This window comes from Arvicola amphibius, chromosome 3 (genome assembly GCF_903992535.2).
Source record: "Arvicola amphibius chromosome 3, mArvAmp1.2, whole genome shotgun sequence".
In the NCBI taxonomy this organism is placed as follows: Eukaryota; Metazoa; Chordata; class Mammalia; order Rodentia; family Cricetidae; genus Arvicola; species Arvicola amphibius.
Genome location: NC_052049.1, coordinates 63,047,602 through 63,074,113, shown reverse-complemented (window position 1 = coordinate 63,074,113; position 26,512 = coordinate 63,047,602). Strand labels below are relative to the sequence as shown.

The 26,512-nt window shown below is 38.6% G+C and overlaps 1 protein-coding gene across 8 annotated transcripts in view; it reads left to right on the top strand.

The window, feature by feature from the left end:
- Mef2c (myocyte enhancer factor 2C) overlaps positions 1-24,420 on the top strand; it is a 144,618-nt gene extending 120,198 nt beyond the window's left edge. For 6 of the 8 annotated variants that reach the window (XM_038323782.1, XM_038323784.1, XM_038323788.1 and 3 more), the window contains 4 exons: positions 10,032-10,204; positions 12,564-12,693; positions 13,271-13,406; positions 19,693-24,420. In XM_038323782.1, coding sequence (XP_038179710.1) covers positions 10,032-10,204; positions 12,564-12,693; positions 13,271-13,406; positions 19,693-20,014 — 761 coding nt within the window. In that variant the 3' untranslated portion in view covers positions 20,015-24,420. The remainder of the gene's footprint in view (positions 1-10,031; positions 10,205-12,563; positions 12,694-13,270; positions 13,407-19,692) is intronic. The other 2 variants (XM_038323787.1, XM_038323786.1) reach the window with 1 other exon arrangement.
- The last annotated feature ends 2,092 nt before the right edge of the window (positions 24,421-26,512 follow it).

Sequence of the window (26,512 nt, the reverse complement as noted above, 5' to 3'; positions counted from 1 at the left end):
GGGCTGCTGGCCAAGAACATGCTTTTCTATTTTAAATAATTTTTGCCGATAACTTAAATTTTGGAATTAGACTTACATAATATATTTCCATTGAATTCCAATTCAATGAGTATGTGATCACATCGGTTTCTGTTTTGAAAGACAGTAGTTATTTTAAAGACTAAAAACTGGGGTACTGACATCTTGAGCAGCAGTTTCGGTTGTTTACAGAAGTGTCCGTGAGCGCTAAGGATTCACAGGCTTTATTTATTATGGCATCACTTCCATTGTTTGAACTCAGTACTGAAGTGTTTGACTGTCTTCCTCAACACCGTGTCCTTCCTTTAGAGTTTCTCACCCACATCATGCCAAAGAACAGATTCTGGTTTTTCTGAACTAAGAGAAGGAGAACCTGGACTAGCAGAGCTATTACAGCAATAGAAGCAAATCTGTCTATTCCTAATTTACATATTCAAACATGATAGTACTAATTTACATAGCACGCATGAAACAACAATTTCTTGTTAGACTAGAATTAAGTCTAATGAAAACAATAAAGTCATAGAGCAAAGTTTTTGCCTTTGGAATTACTTGCTTTGACAAAATATGCCATGGGCACACATTGAAAATAATAAAATAACTCAGAAAATATCTGATACACAAGCTCCTTTAGAGTTGCCATTCTTGTCTTTAAAAGGTGTGAAGTTTTATTGTACAGGATTGGCGTAGGAATCGCATGAGAGAGTTGGCACAGATCACCTAGCACAGTTGCACCCTAGAGAGTAAGTGCTTCTTAATGGATGGTGGTTTTTGTTAGTGTTGCAGTTATTATATCCTTGGTTTTCTAACCAAGAAAAAAGTGTGGCTTGATTCTGCTCTGGTACTATTAACTAACTGCACTCCACAGTTCTAGCGCCATGGTAGTCCTCGCAGACATCGGATCTAGGCTGCCCTTCAGGCTGTGAGGGAGGCAAGTATGTTCATAAATCTGAGGCAGCATGTGAGCAAAGCAAGCGCCGGCCTCATGTGAGCACAGCAAGCGCCCCGCCACACATCTCACTTTGAACATTATGAACTTCGTATGTGTTCAAAGCCGTTGTGTAAATGTTAAAACCACAAGTCATTATTCCTTCTCTTCTGTCACGTTCTCCCTAATTTATACTGTCTCAATATTTTTGTTTAGAAAAATGACTGAAAGAATGAGCGATTGTGTCAATAATGAAGACACCCCCTCATTTTTATCAAACAGACAGCCCCCAAAATCTCACGAAGTGAACAATTAAATGAGTCATAAATCTATCATTCACGGTTAAATGGAGTTTTTTTTTAAAGATAGTAAGGTTTGATGTCATTTTTGTGGTGCCATTAAAAGCTATCCTTTAAGTAAGTCAGTACCCATAGCATGCAGACATTCTAAGAGCCTATGTGTGCAGAAAAATTGGATTGTCCTCCTCTTCCTTCCTTGTGAGTGAGGACTTTTTCAGAGATGGCAGAGAGCACAAGGCACGCTAAATTTCAAACATCTGGTCTTTGTAGCGATGTAGTGGAGGCCTGTCTTTGGATGTATATCAAAGCTCTCACATTTGCTGCTCGGGTGATTGCAGAAGCCCTCCTTAGCTTCAGTTTCCTCATTCATGAAACATTGGGTAACAAAGTGTGGCTCACGTGATGATGAGGACAAAGGAGAGAGCAAAGGCTGCTTCAACATGGACGCCCTTGCCTTGGGGAAGCTGCTTCCTACAAGTAGAAGCCCTCTGCTTCTGCTTCACGGTGGAGTGAACAGCACATGCTCTCTGAAAGCCAGTAACTGATTGACTCATAAGCCATATATATACAGAAGGTGTGCAGCACATATTCCCACAGTACGGACGAGGCTCAGTCAATAATGTTTGTCACCCACTCATGAGTAGCTGAGGCAGAACCCCAGAAGCTATGGAAAGGTCAGGCTTGGTAGTGCATGCCTGTAACCCCAGTGTTTGTTTGGGAGACAGAGACAGGAGGATCCCTGAGCATTCCTGGCGAGCTACAGGTTCAAATATAAAGAAGGACAGAAACCGGAAGGCAACCACTGCCCTCTTCACACATACACACACCCGTAAACAAGCAACAGTTGGCGAATATCAAAATCAACTATATGTGAAACCATTGAGACCCTGCCTATCTGTGGATGCAATGAAGCAGAGACAAATCTGTTAGGAACATCCGCTGCCCCCAAGGGGGTACATCCCAGACTAGTCTCCTAACAGTACAGAGGGAACGAGGCCTCACTGGGGTTTCCTCACAGTCTAGGGTTATGCGTGGTTATACATCCACTGAGTTGCTCCGGATTCTAAGGATAGAAATCTGTAATCTGGAGACTCCAGTAGGACAAGAACCAGAGATCTGATTTAATCCATCTACAGCAGGCATGCTGAAAATGTCATCATTGCCAGACTTCTGACCAAAATGTCACATGGTTGCCTCTTCTCTTAGAGCCATCCATTAAAAAAAAAAAAAAAATGAACTCTTTTTTTTTTTTTTGGAACAAAAAAACCCTTTTATTTTGATTTACAAAACTAAAAAGCACATTTTTTCCAAATTCTAAGCTGTGTTTCAAGCATCGATGCAGGGTACTATAAGACTGCAATCTAGGAAGTCAGTACATATCTAGAAAGATGTATGCAGGTTTGAGATGTGAAATAATACTTTTGCTTAAAGAGCTAATTTGCAGTCTTAAAACTTTTTAAAAGTCAAATGTAAAATTAGTTGATGAGGGTGACTGTTTTCATAAATATGGCAGCTCCTATTTAACAGGGCAATGTATGGAAAGTATTTTCAAAATGGTTCTAATAAAAGAAAAAATTAAGGCGCTATGGGCATAGCTCAGCGGAAAAGCATGTGCTTAGCATATGGAAGGTCTTGGGTTCAATCATCAGCATTAAAAAAAATTAAAATTACAAGAAGTCTAAGTGGGAAAAACACTTAGCTGAAGTAAAAGCAACAAATCAATACATGAAAGGTTTAGCTGGGTCTTCATCTTAATGTTTTCCTGTGGCAATGTGCCCCAAACTGTCCCAGATCAGGTGACACTAACAAATCCCCATACAGAGCAAATCTCATACACCTCTAAGTTAGAAATTGTTTTCAAAACAACTAACAGATTCCATAAAATACTAGAAACTCGTCTGTTGTGTTGAAAAGGCTCTCATAGAAGCTTGTCTTTTTAATTCTTGGTAAACAAGTAAATAACTTTACTCTTGATTTAAATTTTACAAAATCATATCTTAAAGTAGTCTTCACTTACCCCAAATAGTGCACTACAGTAGCTGCTCCAGCTCCTTGTGCATGTAACTCCATCATATCCTCGTCATCAGAAACTCTATCCAAAAGATGAGTGATATGCTTGACACATCACCATTCTGTACCTTGTTATATAAACTGTCATCCAAACTAGTCTTCATATACCTAATTTTGCTTTGCCTTATTTTGACTTTGCTTAATTTTAGTTTACTTAATTTTAGTTAATTAAATTTTGCTTACTTTAGTTTGAGGTGCTAATGATTGGACCCAGGGCTTCTCCAGTCCCAGGCAAGAGCTCTATAGCTAGGCCACACTGCCCAGCGTCATTCTTGCTATTTGAGATGCCCAGTAATGTGATCTTCAGATTTCCACATCGCCTTTAACCCGGGAGAAGCTGGGAGTCGCCTGTCTTTTCTCTCACAGTCGTCTGCCTTCACACTCTTTGATTTGGGGATGAGGCAGCGTGGGAAGGCCTTTCAAATCTAGAACATAGTTTTCAGAGAAGAATGCAGCATGCACTTAGGACCTGGACACGCTGCTTGAGTTCACATTATGTCTCTACAAGTGATGGCTTTTTTGATGTGAAGCAAGTTACTAGCCCCCCCTCCCCGTTATTTTCCTTTTATCATGCAACATAATGACATACTTTTAGTAACTCACAGGGTTATTCTTGTGAGGACTAAAGGTCTTTTCTGTCCATGTTCAATATCAGCTTCCTGGCACTGCTGTGGAGGCTGGGGGCGGGGGGCAGAGATAATGTGCATGCTTGGTGTCACCTGATTGGCAGATAATGCTGCAAGGTATGTGCTGTGGTTTTATGCTGAGAAGGCAACAGCTCTACCCAGTGAAGGAACTTTTGATAAATGGACCATTAGAACCTAAGTTGACCTGCTTTGGCCTCCTTTATGCCCACGTCCTGACTGCCAGTAGAATCTCTACTGTGTCATCTAGACCTCATTTAGAATGTTCTGTGTGGTGAACGCACCTTTACTAGCTTCCATTGTAGCAGCCTAAGGATTTGTTTCCTAACAAACCCGGTTAACAGTGCTAACCACTCAAGAGCTTCCCTTTGTGTTAGCGAATCCTGTTTTTCCAAATACTGAAGAAAACTGCATATTATAAAGCAGCCGGAATTTTACCTTTATGCAACACTTTCATTCTCAAATAGTCAGGGTTCATTAAACCTCACTGTTTTGTACTCCCTGTCTCTGAAAAGCCTTTCTTAACCTTCAGACAAAACCCTGTTTACACTTAGTAGGCACTGCCCACCATTTTTTAAAAATTAAATTTCACTTAAGTACATTTTTGAGAGTTACATTAAGAGACCCCGTGACAATAAACGTTTGTCAATATGAGAGTATTGGAGTTTTGTTTCACTGGGGGATATGTCCACCATTTGATCCTCTCACGAGTAACACATTGCTATGTGCTGTAAAATGATTGACAGGTAAGAGAAGCTAAAAAGTGGGTTCAGTTAACTCCTATAAACAAATTTAATAGATGAACAGTTACATGATTTCTGGGCTGATACAATTTATTTTATTGGTATACTTGACCTTCAAAATATAATGTTGATCCAAATATAAGAGCTTTGTAGGTAGTATAAAGAGGAGAGACTCTTGGTGTTTAAGTTAAAGTTATCCCTTCCATTTTCAGTCATCACCTCGTGTTCCCCAGTAGATCGTCTCTTAGTGCCATTTCTGACTAATTCCTAGTCCTCTAGCTTACTCTGTTTCTTTAATGTGTGAAGCACTGTAAGAACGAGCAGTCACGTAGTGTCACTGCCTCTAATTGCAGTGACAATTTCGAGAAGAGTCAGTTCAGTATGGACAGAAGTTATCTGAAAGGCATCATGAAAGAGTTACCGCTGTAGCTGATTCTTAAAAGACAAATTAGAATTAAAGAGAAGAATGAACAAACACCACCAGTTACTGAACTAACAGAGCAAGGACTCAGGCATATTCAGAGCATGTGAGCTTGCTGTGGCCATTGGGGTTAGGTTAGACAGTTGGGGGTCAACTCTACACAGTCCTGGGAGACAGGCAGGGCACGGACCCAACTGTGTTAAACAGTATATGGGAAAAGAATAGGACAGAAAGGGCAGCTCCGAATGATGCCCCCAGGTGTGCTGGCCAACATCACACATTTACACAGAAGTTTGCTTACAGCCCAAACCTTTCTGAAGCTCAGTTTAGGACATGGAGAAGAATTCTTCAGCTAGAGAGTAAAAGAATAGGTGGAGGATTTTGAAGACTAAGTCAAATGGGAATTGAAGCCTGTATAAGAATGATGGCAATAAACAAATGCATACAGGCATTTTTCTCTGAGAAAATTGGAAACGATTTGGTATCTTGTATAAAACAGAGATAGAACAACCAAAAGGTCAAAGTTGACAAATTGGAAGATAAGACTGTCTTGCAATAATTAGCCCCAGATCCTAAAATTGATTTCAGCTTTGTGCTTAATGTTATGTGCTTTTATTTATAAATGAAAGATTAAAGAAAAACAAATGAGAGACTCATAATACCAAATAAAATAAATACCAAAATAAATAAAATACCAAATAAAAGCAAGGTGTAGAGCTGAGGACTCCGAGAATGTATGCTCAGTTGGGCTCTGTGCGCACGGCCAAGCGCCTGCCTCGTAACTGTCCAACTAGGAGTGTGCCCTCTGAATTTACAACTTCCTAAAATAGGAGCAAGTAAAAAGAAAGGAAGTAGAAAACACAGAACAATGTTTTTAAGTTAACTGTGGGGAAAACTTAACACCGTATTTCAAATCTTGATTTATTTATATACTTGCAGCAATGGAGGGAGATCTGTTATTCTTAACTTAAGTTACATCATGAAAACTTAAATTGTTTTATAAGAAACAATATTTTCATCAAATGAAACTATAAAAACTTCACTGGACTCTAAAGTTGGTCTGTACCTCATTTTCCTATAATCTATAATCAGGAAATCCATTTGCCATACTTTATAATTTTTGTCCTTTTAAGTGGTCAGAAGAATGTGACATCTGCATACAGTCACGTCTAAATTGATAATCGTTCGAGCGGTGTATAATTTTAAAACATAGCATCAAGAAAGTTGAATCTGTATATTAGAAGGTTGTTGAGAGGTGGTGTTTCCCACCTCCTGGGCCCCTGAATTTAAATGTGACCATGCTCTCTGGTGAATTTCTCTTAAGGTGGGACAACAGCTTCCACACAGGCTAAAGCATTCTGAGTGAGGAGGAGGCTGTGGTTTCCCAGCCAACTTAAATGCAGGCTCTTCCTAGCCATAAACCACACACATGTATTCATCATTGATTTCCAAATGATAGGTTTCAGTATCACTGGTCTAGGGTCCACAGTCTCACATTCCTGAATCTATATTATGCCAAAAGAATAACAATTTGGTGGCTGGAAACAGAAATGGTTATTATACGGCTCCAAAATGCTAGCTGGCACAATATGCTAAAAATAGCAGAAATTCACTCATAAAAAAATAGAATTTATTTGTTCATAAAAATAACTTTATGCTCTAAAAATATAAATGTAAAAAATGTCATCATAGCTGAAAATATTTTGCATTCTGTGTGTAAACACCTTAAAGAATATGTAACTAATCTTCTAAAGTGGTGTAATTTCCAAATAACAGGAGATATTTCAAGAGAGAGACGTAGAGCACTTTTTAATTCAGTGTTTGACTTCTGAGGTGTTTACTGAGTGAAGACCCATGGATGTGTGTTTCCTTCTTCCCTCCGCACCGCTGCCTCAAGTTGCCATTTTAAACTGTGGGCAGAAAGACGTAGATTTTTTTGGAATGTCTCTGAGTCCACCATAGGAAATGTTTCTGAAGAGACTTTTTGGGGCCTCTGTGAAGCCACACCATTTTCTCACACAGCCCCGTGTTTGTTGTCTCTCAGGACAGCACAGTTCACGAGGCAGTTTTACTTCCTTTTAGCAGAATTACTCCTCCATGCAAACCAGCATCGCCTTCTCCCCAGGCAGGGTTGTAGTTTCTTCTCATCTGTTCAGGCTTCGTTGCACTGCGTAACTGACAGTTCTTCTTCTTCTTTTGAAATTACTAGGCTAATTTTCCATTTGATTGTTTATTTAAAGCAGACCTCACTCAGGGTTAGCATGTACATGACACATGTAACTCAGTGTTTCTGTCTCAACTTCAGTGAATGGGAATGCATGCTGAATGTTTTGGTTTTCACATTTCCTTTTCATCCAGGAGACTGTACAGTTCACAGAAGTCTAAGGCCCTATAGAGAATAAAGATCCAGGAGACTGTACAGTTCAGTCTAAGGCCCTATAGAGAATAAAGATCCAGGAGACTATACAGTTCAGTCTAAGGCCCTATAGAGAATAAAGATCCAGGAGACTGTACAGTTCAGTCTAAGGACCTATAGAGAATAAAGATCCAGGAGACTATACAGCTCAGTCTAAGGCCCTATAGAGAATAAAGATTCAGGAGACTGTACAGTTCAGTCTAAGGCCTTATACAGAATAATGATCCAGGAGACATATTAAGCGCAAAATTCCTCTGAGTATCCTCACTTTTTTCTTAGGAATATAATTCATTTATTTTTCTCCTAGTGAGAAAAGGTAAATGTATTATTTCATATAAGAACTTTTACTACCAAATGCTGTCCAAATTAACCATAACAGATAATTGAGTTTTGACATTTTTAGCCAGCTATAATTTAGCAACTTTTCTTGATGTTTTATTATAGAAGATTAATCTATATTCAAATTCAGTGCAAATTTCTTAAGGAACTATTTGGTGGTTGACAAATGTGCTGGGGGTGTTTCATTTGTTTTATTTTAGTTTTGCCTCAAGTAATTTGTTAATTTTTATCCATAATCCAATTGCAAGATTTAATCTTGAAGTTTTCATATATTCAACTTATTTATTTATTCATGAAACAAAACAGGTAAATGAATTGGATATCGAGAACAAATGTGTTTTGGATCATATGTTCCAACTAGATTTTTATCCAAAAACTATTCCCAGGGGGATAATTTAAGAAGAAAGGAGCCAATGTGGGGTGGAAGGGACAAGAGACAGTGAATATATCAAGGTATATTGTATACATGTTTGAGCATGTCATATGAAACCATTACTTTGTACAATTAATATTCACTTAGCAAAAGTTCTCATAAGAGTCTTCTTGACATAGTTCTGTCTTTCCCTTTCCAACGCGTTGTCTCTCCCTGAATCCATTGCTCAAGAAAGATCCACATACCAGGGCTTTCCCAAGTCCAAACTTTCCAGTGCCTGGACTCTGACCACTCAGGGGCCAGTTCTATCTCTGTCCTCAAACTCTGGGTGGTCTCCATTTCTACCACACTAACAGAGAGTTTGAGACTACCACAGACCAACTTCCAGATCCTCTACGGAGCACTCCCTTTTCATTGGCTCCTTTGTAAGCAGATTCCTCTGAGTTTTCCTAAGGATGGTAAAATCCTTCCTCAGCCCTCCCCCTACCCAGTTACCCAAGTCACAGGTTTAAACTACTTCTTCTTTTTTGTTGAAAAGTAAATTAATTTCTGAATCTACATTAGGCAAAAAAAAAGTTAACTAATGTATAATCTATATTATTCTCCAGGCGTCTTGCCCTAGGTAGTCTTGTTTGTACACAAATGTGGATTGCTTTACTACAAAGGAATTTCAGAGCCTTCCAAGGCTGTAGCCTTGTCTATCTCACAGAGTAACACTTGGTCTCCTCCTTCAAAGGGTAATAGATACTTGTGTTTTGTGAAGATGACAATAACCGAAGTTTAACTGCCTCCTGAAAGCCACCCCCGGAAAACAACTGACTGGTTTTGAGAGAGTACTATTGAATCCGGCAGTGGGCTTCTCCTATTCTCCATCAAGAAAGCTGCAGATAGCTGTTTGAGTCAGCTCTTCACGCCAGGCTGCCTTTCCACCCATGTCCTTAGCTGTTTCTATCCGGGGGAGTGTGTTTTAAATGAGGGAAAAAGAAGCTTTGAAATGCCCACTTTGTTGGTAGGAAATGAAATATCAGGTCCTAAATGAACCTAATGTCTTCACAATTAGTGTCTTTTCCTGCGTCTGAATGACTCAGCACTCAGGCATCATAGCTTCAGTGCCTGAGGACTGTCACTTTTGAAGATTTTTCTGAGTAGGAAACAGTGCGAGGCTTCAGGCTGTGTGCTGAACTTGGTGAGAAGGGTAAACCAGATGCAAGAAAGGCTATGGAGAGCTGAGGGAGATTTCCCTTAGAGCTGAGGGAGATTGAACAGCAAGATGTGTATGCAGCTTCCCCTCCTCCCGCCTGCCCTAGAAATTACAGCTTGCAGCCTTGTCCCTTCTTCATCGAAGGATGCACAGCCACACAGATGAAAACCCAAACCAACCGAAAGAGTGAGTCACTCCGGCCCCGCCTCCGCCAAACTCGTCAATTAAAGTGCAGGACCAATTCTGTGCTTTTCTTAGATCCTGAACTGGCTGTCTGACTTTCTTCCGGGGGTGGAGGGTGGGAACTTAATAGAAAAAAAAGCATACGATATGCAGATTTCTGATCAAGCTAACAAAGATTCATTCTCTTCTCACAGAAAAGTTTTTAATATTCTTTCAGAGCTATATGAAACAATTAACTGGGTTGCTGCCTTTCACGCAGTGGTTAAGTCAGTCAGCCTTTGAGCTCTTGTGTGTTCGTATAGAGGTCTCGCAGTTAAACTTTGCCTTTTATTCTCAGACAGGCTGTGCTTGATTCTAGATTTCTCCCTGAGTTCTGTCACTGCTTTGTATTAACAGGGAACGGATATGGCAATCCCCGAAACTCACCAGGTCTGCTGGTCTCACCTGGTAACTTGAACAAGAACATTCAAGCCAAATCTCCTCCCCCTATGAATCTAGGGATGAACAACCGTAAACCAGATCTCCGAGTTCTTATTCCGCCAGGCAGCAAGAACACGATGCCATCAGTGGTAATGCACAACTCTGTCCTTAATATGTGTTGATGATAGCTTATCCGGATGTGTTTGGTTATTTTAGTATTTGTCTATATATTGATGGGACTGTAATAAGTGATCTTGCATTTTCATGTTCTATGTTAAAAGAATCACAATAAACTCTTTTTCAGGATTATTTTTCTGTAATAAAAAAAACAGTCTTCCTAAGGCTCTCCATTTATAGTTAGAAAACCAGTTCTCCCACCGATCAAATCATATCCCATAGGATGAGTAATTACGAAGTGCTTCATAAAACTATCTTCACATTGTTGAGCTATTTATATTCTCAGAATGCTGACAGGGAAAAATACTTTCCCTGATTCCTAAATGAAATTTCTTACATTAATTGAAAGTCCCTTTCTTATATATCACTTCTTTAATATCTAATAGACCATATGCTTTGCATGGTCTCAGTTCATCTTTGACTATACGTTCCTTATGAAATTACTAACTCTCAAAAGCAAGCTGTATTAAACCATGAACATTTGATAATCAACATTATATTTTATATCAAAAAGGTTGTGACATAATTTTAAGGGAAAATATAGAATTATAAAATATAGACTGAAACATACATAAAATTATCATGGTGTATCATTTTCTTGTTCATAAGATTCATGCCTAAGATGGAAAGAATATTGTGCTATCAAGCTCAAAAACAAAGATGAGAGAGAGAGAGAGAGAGAGAGAGAGAGAGAGAGAGAGAGAGAGAGAAATAATAAATAAAGTGTTCTGCAAATCAGCAGCACTTACTAGTGAGAAATTTATAGCAAAGATTTAGTAGGCAGATTTAAATTCTTTCTTTCTTTCTGTTATTTAGAATTCTCTGCTCTGTGGCATGCTTAGGAGTAAAATAGTCCTGTGAACCGATTGGTCTATTATTATATTCATTTTGAGTATCTAAGCAAAATCAAATAATATGCGACATTCCCTTTAGAAAAGACTGGGTCTAATAAATAAAACCTCCCACGGTGATGCAGTCGGTGTGGGCCAGGCATGGCAAACACTGACTCTCAGTAAATTTATTCCACATCCCTTAAAAACATTCCCATGGATTCTGCAAGTGGCAGGCTGTGTCTCTCTCTGGTTGTCAGGTGTGACACCCTCTTCCCCCTAGCAAGTAAGGTTTAAGATACGATCCTTATATTTTTATCAAAATATGGTGGTGAAATAATGACCATGGAGACACTGACATGTACTGAAACCCAGCTATAAAGACATACTGCCTTCACATTCAGAGCCAGCACCTTGCTAGGGAAACAAAGGATGCCTTTGTTAACGGTTGCCTTTGGAATCTGCTGTGTAAAACGCTTAAATTGTTGTGTCTATCAGGGGGTGCTTCTCCCTTTGCTGAAAAGATTTTCACAGTGATAAATATTTACAGACACTAATTAATAAACTCCTTCCCCATGCTCTCAGTCTGAGGATGTGGACCTGCTGTTGGTAAGTGGTAAGAATGTTTCTCTTGGAGGGCATGTTCAAGAAAAAAAGAAAAACTACTTTAGTGTAAGGTGCTAGCTGTGTTCAAATGGAAAGACTGTAAAACTGACCTTGCTGAATGAGGATAATGATTAGCTTAAGCATCTTGAGTTTTTAGGGTCACTGACAGGTGGAAAAGAACACCTGATTTTTGTGGATCTTTTCCCATGTCTCCACCTTTTACCTAGAGGCCATATTTTCAATATTTTAAGACCGAACTTTCTCTAAAATCCAAACACAAAAAAATATTTCTTTAGGTATTAAACCGTAAAATGCTTATTTTTCAAGATTTAAAATACCATTATTCTAAGCAAATGCATCTTTTACCTCCTTGTTCTAAGGAGTTAATTACAGGCATTAGCGACTTTGCCATCTAATGCAAGGAAGTTTAGAAGCTGAAGAAAGTGGTCAGAGCACCACCTGCTGGTCAGAATATAGCATGAACCCGTATCTGTCAGCTCAGCTGTATATAGAACTAACTGATCATAAAACCCATCATGGTTGATTTTAATTTTTTAATTTGCATTTGAATAAAAACTGAAACAATAGCAGTACAGTATACATATTTCATCAGTTCTCAACATAGTCTGTTTTTACCCATAATAAAGCTATGGTACTTGTTACTCGTTCAGTTGCCTAGGAGATACTGATGTAATGGGTTACTATGGCAACAGCTGGTCTCTTGAAGAATTGTAAATGATAGGGTTGGCAGAGTTCATAGAGACACATGTTAAATGGTTAATTTCATGAGCTTTGTACCAACTTATTTCTTTATGTGAAAAACTAATACTGAGACCTAGTATTTTTAACTATTAAAATGTGCCATCAATAATGTCCTTTTTATTTACTTTAAAAGAATCAAAGGATAAATAACTCCCAGTCGGCTCAGTCATTGGCTACCCCAGTGGTTTCCGTAGCAACACCTACTTTACCAGGACAAGGAATGGGAGGATATCCATCAGCCATTTCAACAACATATGGTACTGGTGAGTAGCTTTGCTATGTGCAAATATTACAGTAAACACTTCTTTTAAAAGCATATTTTAAAAGTTGTTTTCTCTACCCTGTAGGGAGCTTATGTGGTGCCCGTGTCCAGAGTGCACTGCACCATTGCTTAGGCTCTGCTAAGGCAAAGTGATTGTCTATATGTACTCTTTCTTTAAGTCTCTGGAAGTTTTATTCACCCAAAGTGAATTCAAATGTCAAAGAAACTGAGCTACTATTTCTTCAGTGTAATAGAAAGCTCACTTTATGGAGATTTTTAAATGAAAAAATTTCTAAACCATAAAACATGTGCATACTTTATACTTTAAACAAAGTGAGTATAATAAGCTATAATTGCAGGATCTATTCCTTTTAATCATTTGTGAAATCCTTACTTGGGTGAATAATATTTTTCTTTCTAAATTAAAATTATCCCTGATGTTTTATTTTCTTCTCTTCTCAAATCAAAACCTTTGACTCAAGCATGTTTTAGAAATTGAAACTGTTTAATTTTGTTTACCATTTGACAGTTTCCAAATTAAGTTTTTTCCTTGCTGCCACCCTCATTTCTTCCTCTAGAGTACTCTCTGAGTAGCGCCGACCTGTCATCTCTGTCTGGCTTCAACACTGCCAGTGCGCTTCACCTTGGTTCAGTCACTGGCTGGCAACAGCAGCACCTCCATAACATGCCACCATCTGCCCTCAGTCAGTTGGGGTAAGCAATATTTATGTCTTTCTATCGTAACTAGAGACTGTGTTTTTAAATGATAAAGGCCTGTCCTTAACTTTGTGCTTTCACATCCATTAAAGGACATAAAATCTGATTTCCATGAAAGACACTTTCAGATTACATGTTTCAAGTAGTTTAGGTTTTCTTTTATGTGTTTTTTTATATGAATTGGGAACACTAATAGATACGGTCTTTCCTTAGTATGCGAGACTCTGTTTCCTTCTAATGTTGCCAGGGACAAAGCTTTGGATTAGATTTTTTAAGGTTACTTTTTTGACCACTTTGAAAGTATTTCTAGTTATTATTCTTTACATTTTTGAGCTGAGGTTCTCACTTAACACAAACTACATAATTTCCTCTAATATGAACCTAATGCTTATAAAATCAACTGTTGAATTTCTATACAGACTTTAAATATGTATAGTATTCATTCATAGTATAGTTGTCTAGTTATAGCCATTGCATTAAAATATATGTACAAATACTAATTACACATGCAGTACTAATTACTGAATTTGAGTATAAAAATAACTTTTTTTGTTCTCTGGTCAAAAGTATGTATCTTTCTGCCCCCTTGTGGTAGCTTTGAGATGCATCTTTGTCATGGAAATGCCTTATGTCATTTATCTATGAAGAAACCTGAACTATAAAATACCCTGAATCTACAATTCACACTCTATCTTATAACAGCTAAATCAGACACTTCACTTTAATTTGAAATAATAATTGCAGAATTCAGTTAATCTTAGAAAACAAATAGGACATAACTACTTAAAGATGATTTTAGAAACATCCTACATACCCACCCCTCTTTCAGTTTTCTATTGAGCCATTTTAGTTATGAGATAGTAATATTAGTTAACTAGTTTTGTATCTGAATGCCTAGGAAAGTCTATTGATTCAAGTGAAAGTCACTAATTGGTACTATAGCTTCATTGTTCTTGCCTTCTCCACTCCCCCACTGAACTTCAATGGGTACTGATGTAACATAGATCAGAGTTCTAACACACCCTTCAATGTGTACTGATGTAACATAAATCAGAGTTCTAACACAACCCTCAATGGGTACTGATGTAACATAGATCAGAGTTCTAACACAACCCTCAATGGGTACTGATGTAACATAGATCAGAGTTCTAACACATCATTCCATGGGTACTGATGTAACATAGATCAGTGTTCTAACACACCATTCAATGGATACTGATGTAACATAGATCAGGGTTCTAACACACCATTCAATGGGTACTAATGTAACATAGATCAGGGTTCTAACACACCATTCAAGAGTCTTTTGCTACGGCCACTCCACTGAGAAATCATTCTCTTTGGAAATCTAGCCTTCTATGTGCACAATAAAGCAAATTCCCATGGCACTGACTGTGCTTTCTTCAAAGAGCGTTGCCATTGAAGATGCATTTAATGTTGGTCAACAATGTTCTTTTTCAGATATTTAAATTTTCTGTCCAGTGCTAATTATATGCAAGTAGATTCTAATTGCAGTGACATTTTCTAGAAATCATCACTAAGAACAGAATACTATCCAGACACTTTTGCGTATATCTGCACAGCATTGTACTGACCTACTTCTCAATAAGGGGAACTGTTCATTTCTGATTTTTCACAAAAGTCATCCATCATGGCACCAAATTCAAACTCCCTTACACAAGATATTATTCACGTCAAAAAGCCTTGTAATGATCAGTCAGATGGCTCAGTGGCTAAAGGTGCTTGTCACAAAGCCTCGTTAACAACCTTGACAACCTGACTTTGATTACTGGGACCCACGGGTGGAAAGAAAACCAAGGTGTACATGCATTTACACCCCATACATAGACTAAGTAAGTACAGAATCCAGTTTGAAGTCATGTCATTTCATTTGAATGCCACTTTTTTTTTTGCTTGTGGATAACCCCAGATCGTTTCTAATTATGAGGGCATATACATATTTGTTACTTTGACCATACACAGAACTGGAAAACCTATTACAGGGAAAAACGTAATTCTCTGCTACGTTTAAATGAGAAGGGAAGGAGTAGTACCCCATGACTAAAGGAAAACTGAGTTCCAGCAACCAACGGTCCATCCCCCCTTTTTCTTTCAAAACTAAGTCTTCTTGTGCATAATTTGAATTTTGTCTATGAGCTACAGTTGCCCTTAATCACTGCCCTTCTACCTCAAACTGAGAGAACAACCAATCATTACATCTTTATAGTCAGCACCACCACCCGCCTCTCTCCTCCTCCTCCATCACCATATACCTTCTCGCTCACCCTATTTCACAGTAGTTATTCATAAGCTATCTTCAGATAAGCTGACTCACTCTTACACACTGTTTTGTAGAAAACCACAACTTATAATGTTTATGTCAAATAAAGTATATAATTCATTAGAGCAGCGACTCTCAACCTGTGGGTCAAAACGCCTTTGCGGGGTCGTGTATCAGACATCCTGTATATCAGATAGTTATATTATGATTCATAACAGGAGCAAAATTGCAATTATGGAGTAACAACAAAAATATTTTATGGTTGGGGGTCACCACATCATGAGGACTGTAGTAAAGAGTCGCAGCAGCAGGAAGGATGAGAACCACTGCCTTAGAAACAACTAAAAGGACTGATACATTTTCAAATGAAAAGGTCTCACAGATTTGTGCTTAAGGATCATTTTTAGGTAGGTACTGTATTTTAAGCAAAGAATGGAACAGATTTTAGCTGCAACAAAGTGAATCCTAAAATGGCTACTGTAATTCTCTCACAAAATTGCCAAGTATAATAGAACTCTCCCTATTTGTCCACGAAAACAAAAATGTCTGCTTTGTCCTTTACAGCATTATCTGCAAGGCTAGGCTTGAGAAACTGAGTAGTATCTGTTTTACATAATGAAGTTAGACAAAAAGCATGCACTAATTTTATGTAGGAGGAGACAGACATTCCTGGTGAGGGGATTCACCATTTTAGAGCCCAACCCTTGACTCTTAGGTACTCTTTTGATCGCTGTATAGAAAATGACAGCCTGTTTTCCGGAAGTCGGTCCACTCAATGTCTTTTTTATGAGAATACTCAATACATACTGAAAGAGGGAAAAAGGGAGATTGAATAGAGATTACTTTTAAAAGTTAGGCTTTGTGGCTGTGTGTTTCCACTCTTAGTCTGGTCTACATAATAAGTCCCTGTCAATTGGGGCTACATAGTGAAACCCAGTCCCCCTCCCCCCCAAAAAAAAGAAAAAAAAAGAAAGAGAAAAAGCAAAGAAAATGAAAAACTGAGGCTCGGGGGCTGGAGAGATGGTGGTTCGGCACCTGACAGCGTTTACTGGTCTTGCAGAAGACCCAGGACACCCATGGCAGGTGATTTACAGCTACCAGTAAATCTAGTTCCAGACATATCAAACACCCTCTTCTGGCTTCCCCATACCTGCACACATATGCATAGACTCACACAGAGACATACACATACACACATAAATAAAAATAAATGAATCTTCAAAAACAATTAGACTCAGCTGAGTCTGATGTGCACACCCATAGTCCCAGCACCTAGGAAACCAAGAAAAAAGGACTAGAAGTCTCCATGAGACTGTCTCATGGAGAGGGGAAAAAAACGTAAATGTATTAGGAAAACCTAATTTTCTCTAGGTGGTAGAGTGAGAGGAACTTACAAAAAAAACTATCCATATTTTATTTCTGAATGATTTGGAGGAAGGGAAGTTTGTTCTGCTTAAAATCGGAACTAGTGCAGAGGACTTCGCAGGTCCCGTACATACCTGGCCCCCGCCCGCCCCTCCTCCTACCTCTTTCTTATTCTCTCACACCTGTAGCATCTCACTGCTGTCCATGGCTATATTTTGCTCTCAAGAACAGACTAGCCCACACACAGATAAATGAGGTGGACACTGCTTTTTCTTGTTGAGAAAGTACTTCTTTGACAGCAGAGGTTAACCACTCTGTGCTGCATTCTGCCCTACAGGGAAGTGAAGGGGAGATGAAGAGACCATTTATATCTCTTTACTGTAGATTTAGTCCTCGCAATGACACAGCTCAGAACACAACAACACAGCTCAGAATAAACTTGTGTATATGTTTAGTGGCAAATGAAATCCCACTACCGGATAAATGGTTCCAGTTAAAGAAAAATTGCCAAAAGTGGCTTGACCGGCAAGATGCAGCTAGACGTCCACACAGCTGTTGATAATGGGGACTGAAGCAGATAAAAGGATTGTTCAGCTTTCAGAGGCCATTAGAAAACATCATTTTGCTCATACTACTCTTAATTTAGATATATATTTATATATACATGTATACATATACACACACATATATATATATATACTATGTGACAGCTTACCATTTTTAAATGTCAATGAGTGAAGAAAAGTATTTATTGATGTGCTGTGTCATTTCCAGGCTCCTAATTGACATTCATTATTAAGCACTTGTATGATCCTCAGCAGAAGCATTTAATTAAATGTTAGTGAAAAGATTTTTCTTACCCAGAGCCAAGAAAACTCTTTCTTCCAGAAATCAAAAGAGGATTTCCTCGAACATCAAAATGAATCATTAAGTAACTATGAACCAGTATAAAATAATACACCATTATGGTGCCTTTGAAATTCAGGTGTTTTCCTGCCCCCATCCCAATATATTCATGATTTAAAATAATTAAACGTCTTAGGAAATTAGAGAACTAAATAAACTAAAATAACAAGTTTCAGGTAAATAGTTGCACATATAAACAGAGATTAAAACCTGTGTGCACTGGGATTGGGCTCTTGGTCTGAGTGTTCAGACTGCCAAAGAATGAAGGGCTCATTAAAACAGCAAAGAATTCCCTTCATATTGTCCTCCATGTTAGCTCATCTATTAATAACAGGAAAGTAATTCCTTGCCAGTAGGTGGTGCTTTTGTATAAAACATTACTCAAAGATAAACTCATTCCTGACTCATTTTATATCTCTGTGCAACCTAGTCCTCTACCACATCTCCCAAAAGGCCAGCCCCAAGTTATTCCAGTTTTCTCTGAAGCATACTCATATTGTTTCCCTGCTTAGAAAGACACATGTAGTTCTCCTCATTAAGAAGCAGCAAGCTTACGCCCGTGAATAGGCAGGCTTACTTTTGGTTAAATTCGTGTGTCTGTACAGATAATTATTTTCTGTGAGAATCCCTCAGTTAAAGCAATGCCTGTACTTGCTTGACAGTGTAGTTGGGTCAGCGAGGCTCTGGCGGTGGATGTCAATGCAATAAGAATGCAGGAACAACAAAAACATCTTAAACTTGATGCGAGGTGACCACAGTTTGCCCTGATCAAAGTCACTGATTGCCAAGCTACACTTAAAGGCTTAATGCTTCTCTCCTCTCTCTCAAGAATATTGTGTCTAAAGACTCCCAGAACACACTCTTGAAATAAGTGAGGATTAGAATCATAGTAATATAATACTCCTTCCTTCTTTGCCACGTCATTTTCTTAAGAAACACCAGATTCACCGAATAACATGAGTTATAAATAGAGGACTGTGGCCCTAAGTACCCTGTCATCACTACTGCTTAGCCAGAGTATGGCTAGCGGAATCAGGAACTGCAGATAAGGCTTTCACCCCACACAACTACAGAGGATAAAGTTCAGTTATGCATCAGTTTTAGTGAAATGTTTTTAAACCGATATTTAAATTTTCTGCAGACACTGTTCAGTCCTCTTCCCCTCCTTCCCCCTATCAAGCTTTACATCGGTTATATGTATTTTATTACATTTGAAATGTTCTTTTCATTTGAAATTCAAACTGTTCACTTCCCCTCAGTACTGTATTAACTCTATTTGTATGGGCATAGGAAATTAAAGGAGAGAAAGCTTAAAATAATTTTCAATGCAGGAATTAGTAAACCAAGAGAGGCTGGCCCAAATCCAAGCACCGTCCCCCAAGGTTTAGAAAATGAAAGATTGGAATGGTACAGGGAAAATTCCGTGAACATAGAATGACTTTTGTATCATGTCTTAAACCTTTATGAAAAGGTAATCAATATGGTTTTGGAGTCTCTTGGGGCCTATAGATAATTCAGGAGGTCTGGGCCTGTTCAGTAGAGCGTTTCCCACCAGCAGGGGCTTTCTCAACCAACCTCACTAGGCAGTGACACCCCTCGGTGCTGAGCTGAGCTTCTCTCTGGGCGTGCACTAGAGTCTATGCAAGTCGTTACGCTGATGTGTTTGTAATGTGAGTTCCTGGGGCCTGCAGGCCTCCTCCATCTGTAACTGGGTTTCCTTTCCTCCTACAGAGCTTGCACTAGCACTCATTTATCTCAGAGTTCAAATCTCTCCCTGCCTTCTACTCAAAGCCTCAACATCAAGTCAGAACCTGTTTCTCCTCCTAGAGACCGTACCACCACCCCTTCGAGATACCCACAACACACGCGCCACGAGGCGGGGAGGTCTCCTGTTGATAGCTTGAGCAGCTGTAGCAGTTCCTACGATGGGAGCGACCGAGAGGATCACCGGAACGAATTCCACTCCCCCATTGGACTCACCAGACCTTCGCCGGACGAAAGAGAAAGTCCCTCAGTCAAGCGCATGCGACTCTCTGAAGGATGGGCAACATGATCACATTATTACTTAATAGTTTTTTTTTTTCTTGCAGTGTGTGTGTGTGTGCTATACCTTAATGGGGAAGGGGGGTCGATATGCATTATATGTGCCGTGTGTGGAAAAAAAAAAAAAACCGTCAGGTACTCTGTTTTGTAAAAGTACTTTTAAATTGCCTCAGTGATACAGTATAAAGATAAACAGAAATGCTGAGATAAGCTTAGCACTCGAGTTGTACAACAGAACACTTGTACAAAATAGATTTTTAAGGCTAACTTCTCTTCACTGTTGTGCTCCTTTGCAAAATGTATGTTACAATAGATAGTGTCATGTTGCAGGTTCAACGTTATTTACATGTAAATAGACAAAAGGAAACATTTGCCAAAAGCGGCAGATCTTTACTGAAAGAGAGCAGCTGTTATGCAACATATAGAAAAATGTATAGAAGTTTGGACAGACCCGGAAAGGGGTGGCCATTGGTAAATGTTAGGAACATGCCCGGTCACCTAATGTCCCGAGCACGCTCACAAACCTGCAGGCATATTATTGGCGTATGGCACTCATTCAAAAGGATCAGAAACCATTCAAAGAGGACCATACCTACTTTAAAAGAAAAGAAAAGAAAAAAAGCAAAAACAAAAAAAAATAAATAAAAACAAAAAAGTGTGGCGTTTGAGAGCTAACGTATTTAATTAAATAAATAAATCTGGGTCTGCATCTCTTATTAAATAAAAAATATAAAAATATGTACATTACATTTTGCTTATTTTCATATAAAAGGTAAGAAAGAGTTTGCAAAGCATTTGTGGCTTTTTGTAGTTTACTTAAGCCAAAATGTGTTTTTTTCCCCTCAATAGCTTCGCTAATATTTTAAACAGTCCTGAAAAAACCCACAGAGGACTTTTTGTATAGAAAGCACTACCCTAAGCCATGAGGAACTCCATGCTTTGCTAACCAAGATAACTGTTTTCTCTTTGTAGAAGTTTTGTTTTTGAAATGTGTATTTCTAATTATATAAAATATTAAGAATCTTTTAAAAAATCTGTGAAATTAACATGCTTGTGTATAGCTTTCTAATATATATAATATTATGGTAATGGCAGAAGTTTTGTTTTCTTAATAGCGGGAGGGGGGTATATCTGTGCAGTTGCACACTTGAGTAACTATTTTCTTTCTGATTTCTTTTACTCTGCATACATTTTATAAGTTCAAGGTCAGCTGTCAAAAGGATAACCTGTGGGATTAGAACATAATACATTGCAACATCCTAAATCATTTTTAAAATGTCAACAAATTATTGGGTCAACTGACATCCATTGTATATACTAATTGGTTTCTTTCAAACTATTTTGTTTTGTTCTTTTGCATTTTTTCAAAAGCAGGGCCCCTTTCAGATCTCTCCATTTCACCACGCATCTTGGAATTCAGTAAGTTCATATCCCAACTTGCCCATATTCTAAATTTACATAGTTCATGTTCAGCCTTGAATTTGATGTTTCTTAGAAGTATTCCCAGAGTAAGAAGCTGTGTGGGGTCACATGTCCTGCAAGTTGGGCCCTAGGAATAAGATGTGAGTTTTTTGGGGGTTTTTTTGTGGATAAGTTACAGATCTCTGTAGAAGAAAAATGTGGAAGAGTGGGTACTAGAAAGAAGGGTAACAGTGCAGGGACATTTGCTTGTCATCTACCCTCACGTTTTTAACTGACTCATAACAATCTTGTCAGCAGTGTAGGACTATTGGACAACCTGGAATGTTAGGACCCCCAGTGTCACTTCTGCATAAAGCATGTATGTCATCTATTTTTCCTTCAATAAAGAGATTTAATAGCCATTTCAAGAAATCCCATTTTAAGAAAAAACCTTCTCTATGTCCCTTTTTTATTTTAAATAATTTAACTCTTGTCTAATATTCATGTGTAAGGGATTAATTTTCAGACCCTTTAAAAGTGAGTGCCATAAAGAATCAGTATATAGTGTTGAAGTGATATTTCAGGCAAGGAAATGGTTTCCTTCTCTGGAACGGGCAGACGAGTCAGTTCATCTCCAGTCACCAGTACTGACATGAGGAGCCACGAATATGGTGATCTCAGTTCTGCTAGATCATGTGTAGGACGTGTTCATCCAGTTTTTTGTTTCCTTTTACCTGCATAGTTACTATGTGTTTCTCACTGTAAAAGGCTGCCGCTGGGTGGCAGAAGCCAAAAGACCTTTAATGAGGCTATATTTTTCTTAACTTGATCTGCAATCCATAATTAGACCACGATGCACCTTTGGTTGTATCTATATAGGATGCTAGCCTGCCTTGTACTAATGTTTTATATATTAAAAACAAAATAAAGATATCGATCATTTCATATATATCCCACTACTAAAGGTATCCATGGAACATGAAGACTAGTATTTATGCAGAAGAAAAACAGGAAATTAGCCCCTACAAATACGGTTATCTCTACACCTGTTTGCATGTTCGCGTATGTACACAAACATGCAGTTGAAGTGAAAAAGAAAATCAGTCATTTCACTCTAGACTCCATCCTGACGATTCATGTTTATAACAATATGTATTAAATATGCAAGCATATCACAAATGTTCTCTGTCATTTCAAAATGCATTTGTTTATCAGTATCAATAGAATCATGCCAGTGGGTGGGAAAGGGTCATATAAAAATATGAAGAAATAGCCATATTAAATTTTTACCTGCCATTTGCCTCCGCAACAAAGCAAACTTGAGTTTCTAATGCTAAAGATAGAATAAGCTAATGCACCAGCAGGGGCATCTGCTATTTATAGCAGCTCTGACAATAGGTTTTTACAAACTCAAGAAGAACAGACTCACTTGAAAAACGGACTCCAGTCACCTCCTTCCCACTACTGAATTCAAAGCAGTAGCAGATAGCGAATGGATAATCTAAGAATTTTTAAAGATGATTTCATGAGAAGCACAATCGTAACCGGTAACATTCTTTCAACAGTCACACCTGTCTGTCTTTACCCTCCTGCCTTTCTGTAACTCATCGCTTGCTGGATTTGAAAACAAAGTATGGCTTTTAATCACAGAAAGTCCTTTGTATCCAGGAGTCCTGGGCAGAGCTCTGAGGGTCTATTGTTTTACATTACCTGGCCTAGAGTAGCATTTTAGACAACATTCATCATTGCAAGGAGGAGAACTGTAAGTGGCATTTTACATGGCTGCAAGTATTGTTATACCTAATCCTATTTGAAAAGACTTTTGGTAACAGTAAGCTGAAAACCTGTAGTGGTGTCGCAGCGCGTGCGAGCTGCGCACCTGTAGACTGTTCGCACTGACGTGTGGAGGCTGTTTATTTCAACCTTTTTTAAGATTGTGTTTTTTAGTAAAATGGCTTATTTTTTCCCAAAGGTGGAGTTTAACGTTTTGTAATGATGAATATGAAAATGCCTGTCATCTTTAGATCATTTAAAGGTTAACTAAAGTGAGAATTGCAAAGCAAATCCCAATACACTTTTTAAAAGCATGTCTGCCCTCTCTCACCTCTGTTTTTTGACATACATACCCTTTACCTTAGAGATACCATTTGCTCCCTCGATCCCCTTCACTTGTTTTCTTCCCCAGAGAGTAAATGCTTTGTAATTTTTTTAAAAAAAAGATTTTTTTTGAAGAAGAAGCCACTTGAACCTTAAATAAAGGCTGTTGCCTAAGCATGGCACGCTTCATCTGTTCTCATTTGTGCCATCTGCTATGGTGTCGTCACTTGTATGGCGTTAATTTCCTGCCACTACAGATCTTTGAAGATTGCTTGACTACTGGTGTTTGTTAGAATGCTCCAGACTACAGATGTAATTAAAGGCTTTTCTCACTATGTTTTAACCAAAGATGTGGAGCAATCCAAGCCACATATCTTCGCCATTAAATTTGTCCATTTTGGTTATTTTCATAATCGGGTATTGCATTTTGCCTTCCCTGTTCATACCTCAAATTGATTCATACCTCAGTTTAATCCAAGGAGGTTGGCTAAGTGATGGACCCTGCTGTGGTTTGGATGCAGCAGCAGACTCGGAGCAGACAGACCCGGGTCACGGTAGGCATAGGACTTGGATTGCTTCAGATGGTTTGCTGTATCAGTTTCTTTTTTTTTCCTTTTCTGAGGACTTGTTTCCATTCAACGAGAGTAATTACAATGGCTTGTAAGTGAGGGCGTACAAGCATTTGCAACAAGTATCCAAATAGAGGCTCACAGCGGCATAAGCTGGACTTTGTCGCCACTAGATGACAAGATGTTATACCGAAGTTCAACCACATCTGTGTATCTCAAGGGACTTAAATTCAGCTGTCTGTAGTGAATTAAAGTGGGGAATTTTCAAAAGTTTCTCCTGCTGGAAATAAGGTATAATTTGTATTTTGCAGACAATTCAGTAAAGTTACTGGCTTTCTTAGTGATGAAGTCTCTGTGGTGCATTCTTTTAATTAATGTTTTGCTATTCAAATTTGTTCCACTTTATTGTGGTTTTTTTTTAAAGCAACTTATCCACAAACACAAATGAGCTTTCTCAGTTTTCAGCTCAAAATCTATGAAAAGATGGATATGTGTGGGAAGGTGTGAATTGGGTAACAGTTCTTAAGATAAGGGAGTATTCAATCAGTGTGGGAAGCTGAAGCTTTTTACTGACTGACGGGGGCAACTTCTTTCTCCAAGGGGCTCCAAAAAGACCTTGATTTGTCTGGTGACAGAATTTCCCAGGGTCCTTACAAAAGGCATTACCAGGAAATAAATTATCATTTTAACTAAAATGTATAGAAAGTATTTTTCAGAAGCCTTCCTTCCCCTTTTAATCAAAAGAACTTTTCTAAAAGTTGGAAATATAGGCTTATATCTAAGTATTTGAGTAAACCAGTGGAATCATACATTCTTGAAACTACAAAGTATATGCGTTACCATAATCCAATCATACTTCTAATATGAGTGTTCTTAGAAGATCAGTATAGTCCATGTAGCAACTGAAAGGGGGAAAGGGGCTGGCTACCAAGTAATTAGACACTTTGGACTTTTGCATTAACAGTGATTCTTGATCTGAAAAATGAAAGAAAGTTGCCTCCTGGACATTCTACACATAACTTCAGAATGAGCATTGCTCTCTTTAATTGCTTTCCTCAAACATTTACTCAGCAATAATTGTCTGTGGCTCTTGTGGTAGCTTCCAGGATGCCGGAAGATGGAGTCCCTGCTTTCAGAAACTAATGGGAGACAGAAAGTGTTTTCAGAGGAGCCTTGGAGAGGAATGCTTTGACCACCTTCAGAGGAAGGCAGAGACAGGCTCAGAGTGTAGAAGCTTTAAAATCTGGTTAGCTGGCGAAGCCTTTCCTTTCCTTTAGAAAGATGGATGGGATTAACAAAGGCTCAGAAAGATCAAGCAGGCTGACTTCATGGCCCATGATCCCGCCCTGTGTTGACAGGAGTGCTCTCTTCTCACCATCTTGGAACATAATAACGTTACCTGTGAGCTTGTGTTCTGTGGGCAAAGTGAAGTGGGACGGTAGACTGTGTGTGTAAACCAAAGACACACACAGGAAAAGGGGAAAGGCTTCGCACTGATCCCTTCAACAGAAGATAGCGTTTCCTGCTTCTGTGACAAGGAACTCCACTTTGTCACTTTCCTCTGGGCTCTGCAGCCTGATTCCAGCCCTAGGTGAGGATGTTCTACAAAGGAGCAGTGAATACAACAACACTCAGCTGAGAGAGCAGAATACAGATGCACTAGAATTGTTGACCTTTCTATTTCAACTAAGGGAAGCCATGAGTTTAAAGAAAAAATAAACAGAGATGAGAAATAAGAGTGGGAGAATTAGCTAAGGGCTTGATTAGATCATATCTGTAGATTTAAAGATTCAATTAACACTGGGTGATGGTGGCACATGCCTTTGATCCTGGCACTTGGGAGGAAGAGAAAGGCAGGTGAATCTTGAGACCAGCCTGGTCTACATAGTGAGTTCCAAGACAGCCAGGGCTACACAGAGAAACCCTGTCTCAAAAAAAAATTAACTATGGATGTAGATTCCTGTGCCTCTAAATTCCAGCACTTCAAGGGGCAGAGGCAGAACCATCACTATGAGTTTGAGGTTAGCCTGTTCTACTTGGTTATTTCCAGACCAGTCAGGAATACATAGTAAGACCCTGTCTCTAAAAAGAAAAACAAATGTTGCTTAATTTATAAAAGAGAGTTATCAGAATTCAGAAAACGTTAGATTAATGGTTAGTTTAACATTGTACTAAGAATCATAAAAGTTTACTTATTGAACTTAAATTATTAATATCCTGATAATCACAAATAGAGAAGCCATCTCTCTGTGGAATAGTAGTGTTCAAAAGGTTGACTTAGTCTTATATCCATGAGACTATTATAAATATGAGCTTAAACTCAGGGTATCAGTTAGTGCAAAAGAGAGTTTGGGTTGTTCCTAGCAGAGATAATAATGAAGCCACACCAGTAAGTAAGCTTGTTGAGAAGAAAAGAGAAGAATGGAGTAGCCTAGAAGAGG